We start from the raw sequence: 15,837 nt of genomic DNA on the forward strand, positions 1-15,837 counted from the left end.
CCGGGACAGAACAGACGGGGAGCGAGTCAGGTAGGAGAGCCGGGGTGCGCATCGCGAGCGGGCGCTACCCGCATCGCGAATCGCATCCCGGCTAGCAGCAGGATCGCAGCGCCCCGGGTCAGAGGACGTGACCGGGGCGCTGCAGCGGAGGAGGTGAAGCGAGCGCTCCGGGGAGGAGCGGGAACCCGGAGCGCTCGGCGTAACAGTTACTAAGAAAAAAAAAGGGGATCAGTGATAAGCAGATGTGCCAGGAAGAGATCAACTTCACTATGTAAAAATAGGGGTGTTCTGGTTGTTATGTTCAACCCCTGTATATAGACACACTTATAAATACACACACTTACCACTTACACCAGGGGTCTCAAACTCAAATTAACTGGGGGCCACTGGAGGCAGCGGCTGGGCCGCATGCGCCCCTCACATATAATACCCCCATCATGCTTCCCTCACATATGGATGATGGGGGTGCTACTGCTGGAGGAGGGGAAGTATTAGGTAGGCAGCAGTTTCCCCACATTAGGTAGCATAGTTTCCCCACATTAGGTAGCCATAGCACAGTTTCCCCACATTAGGCAGCCGTAGCACAGATTCCCCACATTAGGTAGCCATAGAACAGATTCCCCACATTAGGTAGCCTTAGCACAGATTCCCCACATTAGGTAGACTTAGCACAGATTCCCCACATTAGGTAGACTTAGCACAGATTCCCCACATTAGGTAGCCATAGAACAGATTCCCCACATTAGGTAGCCTTAGCACAGATTCCCCACATTAGGTAGCGTTAGCATAGATTCACCACATTAGGTAGCCTTAGCACAGTTTCCCCGCATAAGGTAGCCGTAGCACAGATTCGCTACATCAGGTAGCCATAGCACAGATTCCCCACATTAGGTAGCCTTAGCACTGATTCCCCACATTAGGTAGCCTTAGCTTAGATTCCCTACATTAGGTGTCGTAGCACAGTTTCCCCACATTAGGTAGCACAGCACAGTTTTCCCACATTAGGTAGCGCAGCACAGTTTCCCCACATTAGGTAGCTTTAGCACAGATTCCCCACATTAGGTAGCCTTAGCACAGATTCCCCATATTATGTAGCCTTAGCACAGATTCCCCACATTAGGTAGTTGTAGCACAGATTCCCCACCTGGACAGCGCTACTTACATCTGCCTGTGGGGACTTCCTGGCAGAGGTGCACACTATAAGTGACATCATCGCATGTACTGCTCAGGACCTTGTCGTCCCTGCATGGCGCTTGCGATGACATCACTCACCACGTGCACCTCTGCCAGGAAGGCCCCGCAGGCAGATGTAAGTAGCAAGAAAACTAATGTGTGCAGCTCACAACCAACGTCCGAGGTATAAGTGGTTAAAATGATCAGTCCCCACTGATTGACAATAGTGAAAAATAACAATTGTAATAAATTAACCACACCTCAAGGATGATACACAATGAACAAAAATTGTAGACAGTTAGATTGATAGAAATGCAAAACAATTTATTATACAATGTTTATCACAATATAAAATCAATTAAAAATTTATTTGATAAAACATAAATAAAAATAAGACTGATAGAGCAATAATATATATAATGTTTTATCATTGGGCCCTAATGGTATATGGAATTGAGTATAGCACTGCTATTTATGTGGTTGTTATTCTTCATATTCTTTGCCTACTGAAGAAGGGGTCTATTTAAGTGCCCTGAAACGCATCTAGATCTAGATACAGTCTGAATAGAGCATTAGAAATATGCACTGCTCCTCCAGAAGCCGGAACATCGATTGAAACAAACCGTTTATCCATCTATTGCATCAGCTGGGAGTCTCACCTACCTGCCGCACAGACTTACTTCATATGTTGTTATATGCACAACTATCCCGTTCTGGCTTGTCAAGTAGAGGTCCGATACCAACACAGCCGCACACCGCCGCTACGGACCTCCAACGTGGGAGTCTCTTGCCATAGCCCCTGCCGCTAGACGGATTCTAACCATCGCCTACAACACAGCAATTTTACCATCATTGGCCCGTCGCAGTACGGAGACCAGCGGACAGGGTGAGAGACAACCAATTCCTAATAATCTGAACAGCTTAGTCTGTTAACCAAAGACCGTTTCACACTATAGCCACATATTTGCCGGACTAACAGTTTATTCCGGACAATCGGCCGATAACAACCCCATAAATAGCAGTGCTATACTCAATTCCATATACCTTTAGGGCCCAATGGTAAAACATTATATATATTATTGCTCTATCAGTCTTATTTTTATTTATGTTTTATCAAATTAATGTTTTTATTGATTTTATATTGTGATAAACATTGTATAATAAATTTTTTGCATTTCTATCAATCTAACTGTCTACAATTTTTGTTTATTGTGTATCATCCTTGAGGTGTGGTTAATATATTACTATTGTTAGATGTAAGTAGCAGTTTCGTGACGGGGCAAGACTGGTTGCCCCGTCATATATGCACCGGGTCACATGTAGAAGTGTTTGCCGAAGTGTGTGAAGTCTTCCGGAATTTAGCCCTGCTTGCCCGAAGCAGGGCCAGGTGCCTGAAGAAATCCCCTGCCCGGCGCCCGGAACTGCATGTCCAGGGTGTCGAGCGATACAAATTCCAGATCCCTGTTGCAGGCCGCAAAATTTTGTTCCGCAAGCTGCAAATGGCCCGCGGGGCGGGAGTTTGAGACCCCTGACTAACATAGACACCTTAATACATACACACTCACCTCCTTCTTCTTCAATTACCTGCAGATTTGATCGCACATAGATGCTGCAAGCAACTTTTTTGTCCAGTCAAATCCGGCTAAATAAACACACCAGATGGACCCCATTGAAATCAATGGGATCTCCCAGGATTTGTTGCGTCTGTCTCTATTTTTTGGTATTGAACGGAATCTGAAACTGAGACCCAGGATGGAGCCCCTAATGCAGATGGAAATGTAGCCTTGGGCTAAGTTTCCACTTGGTTTTTTTCTGGCAGTTTTTGGATATCGGCCACTGCAGTTTTTGAGCCAAAGCCAGAAGCGTATTCAAAAGGAATAGGACATATAAAGGAAGGACTTACACTTCTCCTCCCTTCTGACTTTGGCATAAAAACTGCAGTGGCAATTTTCCAGAAACTGCCAGAAAAAAAAGTGGAAACTTAGCCTCACCTTGACAACATTTATCAGGCTAAGTTTCCACTTGTTTTTTTTTCCTGCATTTTTTTGGGTGTGAAAAAAACGCCAGAAAAAAACACCAGTGCAATTTTCTGCATCTGATGTTTTTTCTGGCATTTTAGCATTTGAGAGGAAATTGCATTTTTGGCCCCTTTGGCATTTTATTTTATTTTTATTTTTTTAATTTGTTGGGTACCAAAAAAAAAAAAAAGATGCAGTAGGGATGGGAAAAAATGTATTTAATTAAATATTTATTTTTTATAATGCCATTTTTATAAATTTTTAATGAAGTGTGTGTTTCACTTTTTTTTTCTTATTTATTTATTTTTTTACATTTTTTAGGTAGTACTACTACTCCCAGCATGGAACAGACTGTTCCATGATGGGAGTAGTACCTGTACTAATAGACATATCGCCCCGGTGTCACTCCTGACACCCAATGCGATCGTCTTATCTATTGCAGAGCGGAGCGGCTCTATACAGCGCTCGCATCTTTGGCCTTTACTCCGGGCCGGCCAGTGATGTGAATAGAAATTCACATCACTCATTCATATTTTCCGCCCAGAGTGGGGATTGGTCAGATGGTTGCAGCCAATCACAGCTCTCAGGGGGAAATATGAATGAGTGATATTCTTTTCATATCAGTCAAGAGATGGGGAGCGCAGGAGATAGGACGATAGGACGATAGATAGGAAGATCACATCGGGTGTCAGGAGTGACACCCACTGTGATCTGTCCCTAACTGCAGGTACTACTACTCCCAACATGGAGCTCCATGCTGGGAGCTGTAGTGCCTGCATTAACAGACAGTTCACAGTGAGTGTAACTTCTGACATCTGTTGCGATCTGTCTATTAATGCAGGTACTACTGCTCCCAGCATTGAGCAGAGTGTGCTCCATGTTGGGAGCAGTAGTATCTGCAGTTAATGCAGTTAAAGGGGTACTCCGGTGCTTAGATGTCTTATCCCCTATCCAAAGGATAGGGGATAAGATGCCTGATCGCGGTAGTCCCGCCGCTGGGAACCCCCGGGATCATGCACGCGGCACCCCGTTTGTAATCATTCCCCGGAGCGTGTTTGCTCCGGGACTGATTGCCGGCAACTACAGGGCGGGCGGCGTGTGACGTCACGCCCCCACTCCCGTGTGATATCACGCTCCGCCCCTCAATGCAAGCCCTGTAGTCGCCGGTAATCAGTCCCGGAGCGAACACGCTCCGGGGACTGATTACAAACGGGGTGCCGCGTGCATGATCCCGGGGGTCCCCAGCGGCGGGACTCCCGCGATCAGGCATCTTATCCCCTATCCTTTGGATAGGGGATAAGATGTCTAAGCACCGGAGTACCCCTTTAAGGAAAGATCACAGCAGAGGTCACTCCTGACACCCGCTGTGATCCTCCTGTATAACGTATAGATGTGGCCGGCCGCTCTTTTATGGTCCCCTGCACTGATGTACATAAACACCTATTCATATTTCCCGCAGAGAGTTGTGATTGGCTGGAACCATCTGGCCAATCACAGCTCTCTGCGGGAAATATGAATAGGTGTATATTTACAGCAGTGCAGGGGACCATAGAAGAGCGGCTGGCTGCATCTATACATTATACAGAAGGATCCCAACGGACCCGGGGCGATCTGTCAATTAGTACAGGTACTACTACTCCCATCATGGAACAGTCTGTTCCATGCTGGGAGTAGTAGTACTACCTAAAAAATGTAAAAAAAAATAAAGGAAAAAAAGTGAAAAACACACACACTACATTTTTATTATTGTCAGCTACATTTTTAGTGCCCTACTCGCACACATATATTGATTAATGTATAAAAATTCATAAAAATGTAGTTATTAAAAAGATACATTTTGTTAAATAAAAAATTTTCCATCACTATTATATCTTTTTTATTTTATTTTTTTAATGGTACCCTACGAAATTTTATTAAAAAAGGTATCGCTAAAGTCCAAAAAAGAGAATACAAACTGCCTGCAAAAACGCCAAAGTTAAAACCCACATGGCATTTTTCTTGGCGTTTTTTAACTCCAATAAACTATCACGCCCCCTCCCGTAGGCTTGCATTGAGAGGCGGAGCGTGACGTCACACGGGGGCGGAGGCGTGACATCACACGCCGCCGGCCCTGCGGTCGCCCGTAATCAGACCCGGAGCGAACACGCTCCGGGGACTGATTAGAAACGGGGTGCCGCGTGCATGATCATGCACGTCCCCAGCTGCGGGACTCCCGCGATCAGGCATCTTATCCCCTATCCTTTGGATAGGGGATAAGATGTGTAAGCACCGGAGTACCCCTTTAAGAGATCTTCACAGGTTTACATAGACACTTGTGTCATTTGTAGCTCATCTGTGGATGGTCAATTGTCTTATTATGAAAATACTTCTTTTTTTGTAGTTCAAATAATGGGCCCTCCATATAAAGGACTCTTGCTGCAAGCCCGAACACAATCAAACACTGTCCTGTATGGGACATGGCTTCAACCTCCTCAAAACACCAAGATATTGGCGGTAAAGTAATGTTTGTCAAGTACTAACAGCTTTAATACCTTGAGGGAAATGAACCAAAGCTAAAACATTGTACTTTCTTCTTATCTACTTGCAAAACTGACAGATATGTAACATGTCACAATGTACTCCTGTTCCGTGAGTGCCTTCCATGTCTACCAGCATTAGAGTCGTAGTGTTATAATGATTTGTTACCAAGAGAAGCAAAACAATGGACACTTATATTGTATTTTTTATTTACGCAGTAGTAAAATCTCTGGCCTATGGCAAGACAAATCCCAACCAATGCTGTTACAATCTTAAAAACTGAAATTTTGCTGCTTTTTTATCCATAGGGAACCACTGCAGCTTCACATTTCTTCTAGCACTGAATGTTGTCTACTATGAAATTTCAACATAATAGTGTATAGGAATAATCATACAATTTTAATAAAAGAGCACAGATTGTTATCAGGATTGCAAGGATAGGTACAATCCATAATTGGAGAGGATGGCGATTGCTAGGCAATTACAGAAGTAACCAAGATAAATACATATAAAAAAAAAACTGTACCGTGCAAACTAATAATATTCTCACTGAAGCATAGGAAATAAAACTTAACCTTCAATTATCAACTTAACACTACCCCTCGTGATATAAAATGCATAATATGCAGCAATCATAATGAAGATGGGTTTAAAACGATACCATAGGAGCACTATATTCAATATAGGTATATCTTAGTAGGAAGGTCAAGGTTCTTGTAAATCTTATACCCACTAAAAGCCAGCTAGAAACAATTATTATACAACAGCCCAGCTAAACAGAAAACAAAACATTAGATATCCTTAATCACATTTATTTTCATGCCCAACGCATTTCACCCAGCTAGTAATCAGGATCCTCAGGAGACATGCTGGGACAAAAAGACATATTCTGAACCCAAGACAAAAATATTAATGCTGGACCAAATGATAGGGATATACCTTTCAGATATAAAACATAATAGAATGGGCCAGCAAATAAATGAAATAAAGCAGAAACTCCCTGTGGGAGCACTTACAGCACCCTGTGCCCGATTGCTAGGCACAATTACATTGTGGACAGGTTTTACATAGCACCAATTTTGTCATGTCATTGCAAGCCATTTCATATATATATATATATATATATATATATATATATATATATATATATACTTACCATTCTTTTTACATACTATTGATAGCTGATATCTTATACTGAAAGTTAAGCCTATTTATTTTGTTTCAGTGTCCTGGAAATACTTTAGGTGCTATTACACATTCTAACGCCAACTTGAAGGACCAGTCCACTACATATATCTGGATGCCGCCTAAATCAGATTGTCCAAATGTCCTGTACTTCGTGTAAGTAAAAAAAAACTATGGAGGATAAAATTAGACTGGAAACTCCCTGAAAATGTCTCCTTGTTAAGCATGATACCATGGTCAGATATATCAAATCCTGTCCAGAGGAAAAGGTGCCCAGTTGCCCATAGCAACCAGTCAGATTGCCTCTTTCATTTTTAACAAGGCCTCTGAAAAAGGAAAGAAGCGAACTGATTGGTTGCTATGGGCAACTGGGAAACTTTTCCTCTGGACAGGTTTTGATAAATCTCCCCCAAAATGATCAAGTTTTTTACGTGTTGTTGAAGTCCTTTTGAGAAAAATCGCAGACTCCTCATAACCAAAGCATGTTCGGGGGAGATTTATCAAAACCTGTGCAGAGGAAAAGTTGCTGAGTTGCCCATAGGAACCAATCAGATTGCTTCTTTCCTTTTTAACAAGGCCTCTGCAAAATGAATGAAGCGATCTGATTGGTTGCTATGGGCAACTCAGCAACTTTTCCTCTGGACAGGTTTTGATAATTCTCCCCGTTGCATTTTGAAATGCAAATGAAAGCCATCAAAAGAAAGATGCCATCAAAAAGGAGCATTGTTTGTTGTTGTTTTTTTTTTTAGTTTCCTATAGACTATAAATTAAACATCTGGTTGCAAAAAAAGACAAAAAAAAAAAGACAAAAAAAATGTTTAACTCTTAGGCAATGTAAACAGACTAGACAGTCTAAGAACGAGCCTAATTTATCACAATGGTTCAGGCTGTTTAAAAATCTAAGTCTAAGTTTAGATCATATTTCTTTTTAACTTTAAATATTTATTGAAGGTTTTTGTCATTTTTTTTTGTACAATACTAACAAAATAAAGGGAACACAAACAAATATACTTGACAACCAGAGGGAAGGACCAATGAAAAGGTACAAATCAAAGGCAAACAATCAGAGCAATATCATATGATAGCATAGAACGGTAACATTAAATAACCCTCATGCCGCACACCCCACTCCATAAGGGGCATGCTCAATTACAGCAAAAACTAAAAATATAAGTATACATGCAAATAAAAGGGCCCTTGAGGCAACCAGCAATAAGGGGAAGACACAGACCACCACAAAGACATAGAAAAACAAAAAAAAGATCGGAAAGAAAACAACAAACAAAAAGGAGGGTAGGGATGGGGAGAGAGAAGAAAAGGAAAAAGGAGGATAACAGAAGTTAGTGAAAGAAGAGAGGGACAGAAAGGTCAAGGAGGTTGTCAATCAGAGAATCATTCTCACGGCTCCCACACAGAGAGAAAAAGAGGCACAAAGTTATTAAGAGAGGCAGTGGGGGATTCAAGGGAAGGGATCTCACGTATCTAGGCCAAATGATCCGTTTCAGAAGGGGAAAGTGCCTTTCCCAGCATTTTGCTATAAGGGTCAGATGCAAGAGGTAAACTAAGGGATCCAGGAGAACGGAGACCCCCAAGATATTGTAAACCAGACGGCCCACCATCCTCCAATAAGCGGACACCACCAGAAGATGTGAAAGACAGTCCCAAGTCCCACCACACAACGCCAACATTGGGGAGGAATATTAGGGTTCAGCCTTTACAACAATTCAAGCGTATGGTACAGCCCATAATCATCATGAATTGGGTCTCCTTATATGCCATACATAGAGAAGCCTTGAAAGCCCGCTCCCAAATTATCCTCCACTGAGGGAGGGTGATAATAGTGTTCGAAACCTCCTCCCAACGGCTCATGTAATGATGGAAGGGGGCACCCCCATCAGGAGGAACATTAAGAATAGAGTAGATATGTGAAAGAAGTCCCTTAGTCTGCGCCCCAGTCACTCAAAAACCATAGTCAAGGAAACCACAGCAGACCCCAGCTTAGAAGACATAAAATGACTGAACTGCAGATAATGGAGCCGGAGGAGGGAAAACCATATCGGTAAACTAGCTGCTCAAAAGGTAATAAAGAACGAGAGAGAGGGGATCCACCACATCAGCCCAACAGAAGAGCCCCCTAGAGCCCCATTACCTAACCATACAGGAAGTTAAGCGGGTAGAAAAGTCAGGGTGGTAGAGAAAAGATTGTAAAGGAGAGGCAGAAGAAAACAGCCCAAATTTCCTAGAGCAGTAGCTCCAGAAATAGCGGGAGAGAGACACGGGTCCCAACAGAGGGCCTAAAGAAATATGAGAGGAAGAGGGACTCCAGAGGAGGGTTTTTTGGTGAATCGGGGCCAGCCACGACTTCTCCAACTCCATCTAGCGGCTATAGGCATGATAGGCAGACCATGCAGCCAGATGACTCAAATGAGCAGCCCAATAATATTTGGCTACATCTGGGATGGATAACCCTCCCATGGACCTACTAGCCATCATCACAGACATTGGCAGACAGTGTCTCCTACCATCCCAAATAAAGCGAAAGATGGCAGTTTGAAAGGAGCGGAGGGCAGACAAGGGAACACGTATCAGCAAAGTTTCAAAAAAGTAAAGCAGCTTAGGGAGGATCGTCATCTTAACTGCTGCTATGCGTCCAAAGAAAGAAATATTTTGGGACCGTCACTTCTCCATAAGAGTCCGGAGATCACAGAAAAGAGGGTGAAAATTAGCAGCATAAAGGGATGACTAACTGGGAGTAAGAAGAACCCCAAGATATTGAATTGCAGGAGGAGACAACTTAAACTAATAATTGGCACGCAAAAGAGTAGATAAAGAGAAGGGAAGATTCAAAGTAGGACCTCAGTCTTAGAAAGATTGACTTTGTAGCCAGAAACAACCCTATAGGTATGCAGGACCATATAGAGATTAGGGAGAGAAAGCAATGGTCGTGTAAGAGTTAGCAGAACACCGTCCCAGAGATGTCCGGGTCCCCCCGGATCATGGCAGCAAGAGGTTTAGATAATATTCCTGTCGTCTTGCACTGCATTACATTTTAGTGGCACTCCCTTTAAATGACATAACATCCGCTTTCTATTTAGTTACACCCCCCCCCTCCCCTCCCCCGTATTCGGCAAGGCTTAAAAGTGTCTAAAATAAATTAAAAGAGTGGGGGCGGCAAGAATCACTTTGTTTTATCTCCATAACCTCCAACATAGCAAACCCATACATTGTTTTAATCCCTGGACAACCCTTTAAGATGTATTCACACACACAGAGGATTCAAAGTAATAAAATGTGTGTGCTGTCCATGGGACCAGTGTGGACAGATCTAATCTCTTTGCTGTCCACATAGGTTATGTTGATATATATCTATCAACATCTTGCATTGTATGGGGTACATTAATTTCTATATAAATGACCATAGTTGTAGAATTTATGGCTAATTTTATGGCTCATGTTTACTTAGAGCTACAGTTGTGGAGGCGTTTGATGTCTACTGGCTTGGAGTTAGGTCTGCTCTTATCACCAAAGGTATGTGCAATGAATTGTAAGATTATATATATAGATATATATATAAGTCCCCTTGGGAAGCTTTGCTGGGTCATGAGATTCTGAATGTCCCTAAGCCTACCTACAGGTGGATACGAATGGGCTTTCTGCTGCAAAGATCGCTATTGCTCAATTCTGGAAAAAGCCCTTTGTGAGTTGATTTAGTAAAATTAAAATTTTTGTGCATTAAGTAAATAAAAAATTGTGGCATCTATCCTAGAAGACAAGCTTCATTTTTGAATAAAATGTGGTCTTCTTGGCAGCAGTACTCTCTCACTATGAGACTGCTGAACATAGGCTCCCTGTCCCTGAGAGATATGTCTGTACATTGAGATCCTAAAGACTGATTCCATTATTTTGTCTCTATGGTGTCCCTGGCTTCTGTAGCATGGAGTTCTATGGCGGCCAGCCACTTCCCCACACCCTTACCTTTGTCTACCTGCCTTGTCTTTTTTTTTTGTTAGAATTTTTGGATGGTACTGGTATCTTCCGCTAAAAGGATGATGGGGAGCTCAGTACAACTACCCACATGATTCCAAGGTTTTACATTACCTAGGGGTCTCTCCATCTTTGTTTTTTTATGCCTACTATACAACAATCTTCGGTGCCATTGCTTTTGGTTGATATACAGTGGTCCCTCAACATATGATGGGCTTTGAGAGTTCTTCGTATATTGAATACAGCATTGACTTGAAATGGCTGTAAATGTCAGGCCTAACATGCAAGATGAAGCTGCAGCAGAGCCGTTTAATCTGCCCCGTTACACCACACACACTTGCGTCACTCACATGTCCTCAGTTGCTCAGATTCCCCGTCCTTGTGCCAACTCTGTCATATCCAATAAGCCTGTAGCTCCTTGCTGCAGGCGTCCAATAAGCGCTGCCCTCTTATTCCCTCACAAACTAGAGGTCCCACTGTGCCTCTAGTGTACGCAGCAGCTCCTGAATATCCCCGGCAGTGAGAACAATATTGTACACAACATGTGCTGCAAAATAAAAGCATTTAAAGTATTTCCCCTATATCCCCTGCCCTTTATTCAATACTGTACAGTATATATGAGGCAGAGGTCAGTACTGTATATGTACATTATATACAGTATACTATACTGTACTGTACTGACCTCACCCTTTCCCTCTAATATATACAGTATATATATATATATATATATATATATATATATATATATATATATATATATATATATAAAACAAGAGTGTGAAACAGCACCGGGCATCGACCTCTGTGCCCGTGAATACCCAGGCAGCCAGCCCAGGGTCAATGTAGTCAAAGTCCCGAAATCACAGCCCCAGCCAGGTCATTGATCTTGAAAAACTGGATTACTTTATTCTCCCCAGAACAAATGCAACGTTTTGGCAGTAGTAGCCTTTATCAAGCATGCTTGATAAAGGCTACTACTGCCGAAACGTTGCAATTGTTCTTGGGAGAATAAATTAATCCAGTTTTTCAAGATCCATGACCTGGCTGGGGCTGTGATTTTGGGACTTTGACTATGTATATATATATATATATATATATATATATATCTATATACATATATATATATATATATATGTGCGTGTGTGTGTGTATGCCAACTCTTTACTGACCTCACACTCTGCCCTCATATATATGCCCCCTTAATACTGACCTCATCTTTAGCCACCTGCTAGGAACCATCCATGAGAGGGCGTATCATGTTGGGGACATCAACCCAATAGACATTTTCTAGCTCTCATTATTTGTGTGCTGTTTATCCTTGCCAACTTAGACACTATAACCATCATTTTGTATTTTTTTTCTTTACGAATGCCACCCCCATAAAAGACTCAAAGAGATTTCATTGTATATGTTACTTATGTCTCATCTTTTTGTTTCTTTAACAGCTCCAGGAGAAACGTGCAGCAGTCAAATTGGCCTTGCCAGTGATGGAATGGCCTTGCAACCTGTCATTTACTTTATCTTGTGTCTTCAACTTGTATTTTTCGTGGTATAATGTCAAATTTTGCTATGAACAATGACTATATCATTGAATGAAGAAATACAGTTGGTTACTTCACAATCACACAAATAAAGAAAAAGTTAAAGAAGGAGATTTATCAAGCTCCGTAGATTTTTTTTGCGTAAAAAAATCGCTCGTACATTTCTGAAATCACGTTTTTTTTTTTACTTTGCAGTGGTCATGTATTTATCAAATGTGATAGTCGCTATCTATGAATAAAAAAAATTGCATCTCCATTTAAAAGTCGCATATGTATTCCAGGTCCAACCTGGCTTACAGAAAGTGCATACATCCGCAGAAAAGGAAATTAACACCCACTTTAACAACTGTTCGTGTTCTGCATCATGAAACAAAGCTACTTCATTAATGTTAATTATAGAAAAATTTATTATATAACTAATAATAATGATTTTAAGGTTGAGAATACACACTGCACACCTTGTTAATTTTAGGACACCTACATGCTGGTGTACCCACAACATTTTTAAATGAATGTTGTGTTAAAATAGAATAAGGCACAAAATAATTGTGTAAGAATTTTTACAGGTTACGTAAATGACCCATATGTGGCACTAACATTTTGCCTTAAAAAAAAAAAAAGAAACATCCATAGTAATACAGCTTCATGCAGATTTTGGGGTGGGTAACGTACCAAGCCTTTTTTTTTTTTTTTGTGTGGCTTCCCTATTGTTTATGTGCCTGTTGGTGCTGCGCTGTCTTCCTTCCTGATGTAAACTCCGGCCTCAGCGCAGCGAGACTCCGTCCACCAATGTCACAAATGTGGGATCAAAATTAAGTACGGATATTCATGGTGTGGCATAGTATATTTTTTATATTTTTTTATTTCTGAGGTGGTACGCCCCCCTCCCCGTCACTCTCTAGCAACGCTACTGGTAATAAAGGGTAGATAAAGAACTTTGGCTATTAACATAAGGGAAAACTTTTCTGCTTTAAAAATGCTTTTGTAAGCGGGTTTCCCAGGTTTTGCTTACGTGTGATTTATTTATCAAGGTCATGTGACTATTTGATAAATAGGTCGCATGAAAGCAAAAGTAAGATAAAAAAAAAATATTGTCATATAAAAGCCATACGTTTGAAAAGAATGATAAATCTCCTTCAAGGTGTTTTGTCATTTGGTATTTTAGGGGTATATTACATCTATTACATATTTATTCTGTAAAGCATCAATCTGTTAAATGGTTAACACCTGACATTTCTATAGAGCCCATATATTTCAATAGAGTGGTGGCTGCATGTCCATCTACCCACTAAAACGTGTACTGGGGTTAGTGTGTGTTTTTTTTAATTAGTGGGATCTCAGCTGCAGAATGGCCACTAATTAATTCTGATGGACACATTGTAAAAGTTGTTCTAGCTACCAGTTTGGATCAGAAGACTCCCACAGATCAGTCATTGGAGGCATGCTGTATATTAGCCTCATTTCACAATGCTTTTATAGTGCACATGTACTGGGAAAAGTCCTGATGTATGCAGTAAACCCACCCATTACCCAATGGAGGCCAAAAGTGTGCCATTTTGGCCTCTGTTTGGGTTGTATGTGTTTGAGTTTGCTGGACAGAATGGTGCAGACTAGGGATACACTGAGATTTCGTCAACCAAAAATTATTGGGTGAAAATGGTGCTTTCTGCATTTTGCCTAAAGGAAAATATGTGCAAGTCTGGTATTTCCCGGAAGTCTGGTGATTTAAAGATGACATGCAGAAGCACTGCAGGAGACATTAGAGAAGTGAATGAGAAAAGGCATGTTCTCCCCGACTGATTGACATCTTCAGATGGCTCCACCCACACAAGAGGCGGATCACAGGGCCAGACTTTATTAGAGGTCCTATAGCCCACTAGGAAATAGCATCTACTGCTCCAGGATACTCGTCACATGACTTTTAGCATGAAATCAGGATGTTCCTTACCAGAAGCGCTGGTGGCATGCAATGTGTGCCCCGGATGAAAGTGAAATGGGGGAGATTTTTCCAAACCTGTGCAGAGGAAAAGTTGACCAGTTGCTCATAGCAACCAATCAGATCACTTTATTTTTAACCCCTTAAGGACCCAGCCCATTTTCACCTTAAGGACCCAGGCATTTTTTGCACATCTGACCACTGTCACTTCAAGCATTAATAACTCTGGGATGCTTTTACTTTTCATTCTGATTCTGAGACTGTTTTTTCGTGACATATTCTACTTTATGTCAGTGGTAAATTTTTGTCGATACTTGCATCATTTCTTGGTGAAAAATTCCCAAATTTTGTGAAAAATTTGAAAATGTATATATTTTTTAAAAATTTGAAACTCTGTTCCAAAATCCTGTCAACACCTGTGGGGTGTAAATACTAACTGCACCCCTTATTAAATTCTGTGAGGGGTGTAGTTTCCAAAATGGGGTCACATGTGGGGGGGGGGGGTGTCCACTGTTCTGGCACCATGGGGGCTTTGTAAACACACATGGCCTTCAATTTTGGATACATTCGCTCTCCAAAAGCCCAAGGTGCTCCTCCTCTTCTAAGCATTGTAGTTCATTTGCGGAGCACTTTATGTCCACATATGGGGTATGTACTCAGAAGAAATTACAAATTTTGGGGGGCTTTTTTTTTTTTACTATTCTCCCTTGTGAAAATGAAAAATGTAGCATTTTAGTGAAAAAAAATACTGTGGGGTGTTAAGACTCATTATACCCCTTGTTACATTCCGTGAGGGGTGTAGTTTCCAAAATGGGGTCACATCTGGGTATTTATTGTTTTGCGTTTATGTCAGAACCGCTGTAAAATCAGCCACCCCTGTGCAAATCTCCAATTTAGACCTCAAATGTACATGGTGCGCTTTCACTTCTGAGCCTTGTTGTGCGTCTGCAGATCACTTTACACCCACATATAAGGTATTTCCGTACTCAGGAGAAATAGCATTACAAATTTTAGGGGTCTTTTTTTTCCTTTTACCGCTTGTGAAAATTAAAAGTATGGGGCAACACCAGCATGTTAGTGTAAAAAATTTAAAAAAAATGTACACTAACATGCTGGTGTAGACCCCAACTTTACCTTTTCATAAGGGGTAAAAGGAGAAAAAGCCCCACAAAATTTGTAATGCAATTTCTCCCGAGTAAAGAAATATCCCATATGTGGCACTAAACTGTTGCCTTGAAATACAACAGGGCTACAAAGCGAGAGAGCGCCATGCGCATTCAAGGCCTATTTTGGGGATTTCCATCCGCCACCAAAATACCCTACAGCAGTGTTTCCCAATCAGGGTGCCTTCAGCTGTGCAAAACTATCAGCATGCCTTGACAGTCAGTGGCTGTCCGGCAATACTGTGAGTTGTTGTTTTGGAGCTGGAGGCTCCGTTTTGGAAACAATGCCGTACAAGACTTTTTTTGGGGGGAGGGGGGAT

General features: G+C 41.6%; 1 protein-coding gene across 1 annotated transcript in view; it reads left to right on the plus strand.

Moving 5' to 3' along the window:
- LOC130291101 (putative defense protein 3) overlaps positions 1-12,775 on the plus strand; it is a 33,600-nt gene extending 20,825 nt beyond the window's left edge. Inside the window, exons 3-6 of the mRNA XM_056539507.1 lie at positions 5,572-5,684; positions 6,934-7,049; positions 10,357-10,421; positions 12,323-12,775. Of these exons, the coding sequence (XP_056395482.1) occupies positions 5,572-5,684; positions 6,934-7,049; positions 10,357-10,421; positions 12,323-12,432 (404 nt within the window). The 3' untranslated portion in view covers positions 12,433-12,775. The remainder of the gene's footprint in view (positions 1-5,571; positions 5,685-6,933; positions 7,050-10,356; positions 10,422-12,322) is intronic.
- The last annotated feature ends 3,062 nt before the right edge of the window (positions 12,776-15,837 follow it).

Source organism: Hyla sarda, chromosome 9, assembly GCF_029499605.1.
Source record: "Hyla sarda isolate aHylSar1 chromosome 9, aHylSar1.hap1, whole genome shotgun sequence".
NCBI lineage: Eukaryota > Metazoa > Chordata > Amphibia > Anura > Hylidae > Hyla > Hyla sarda.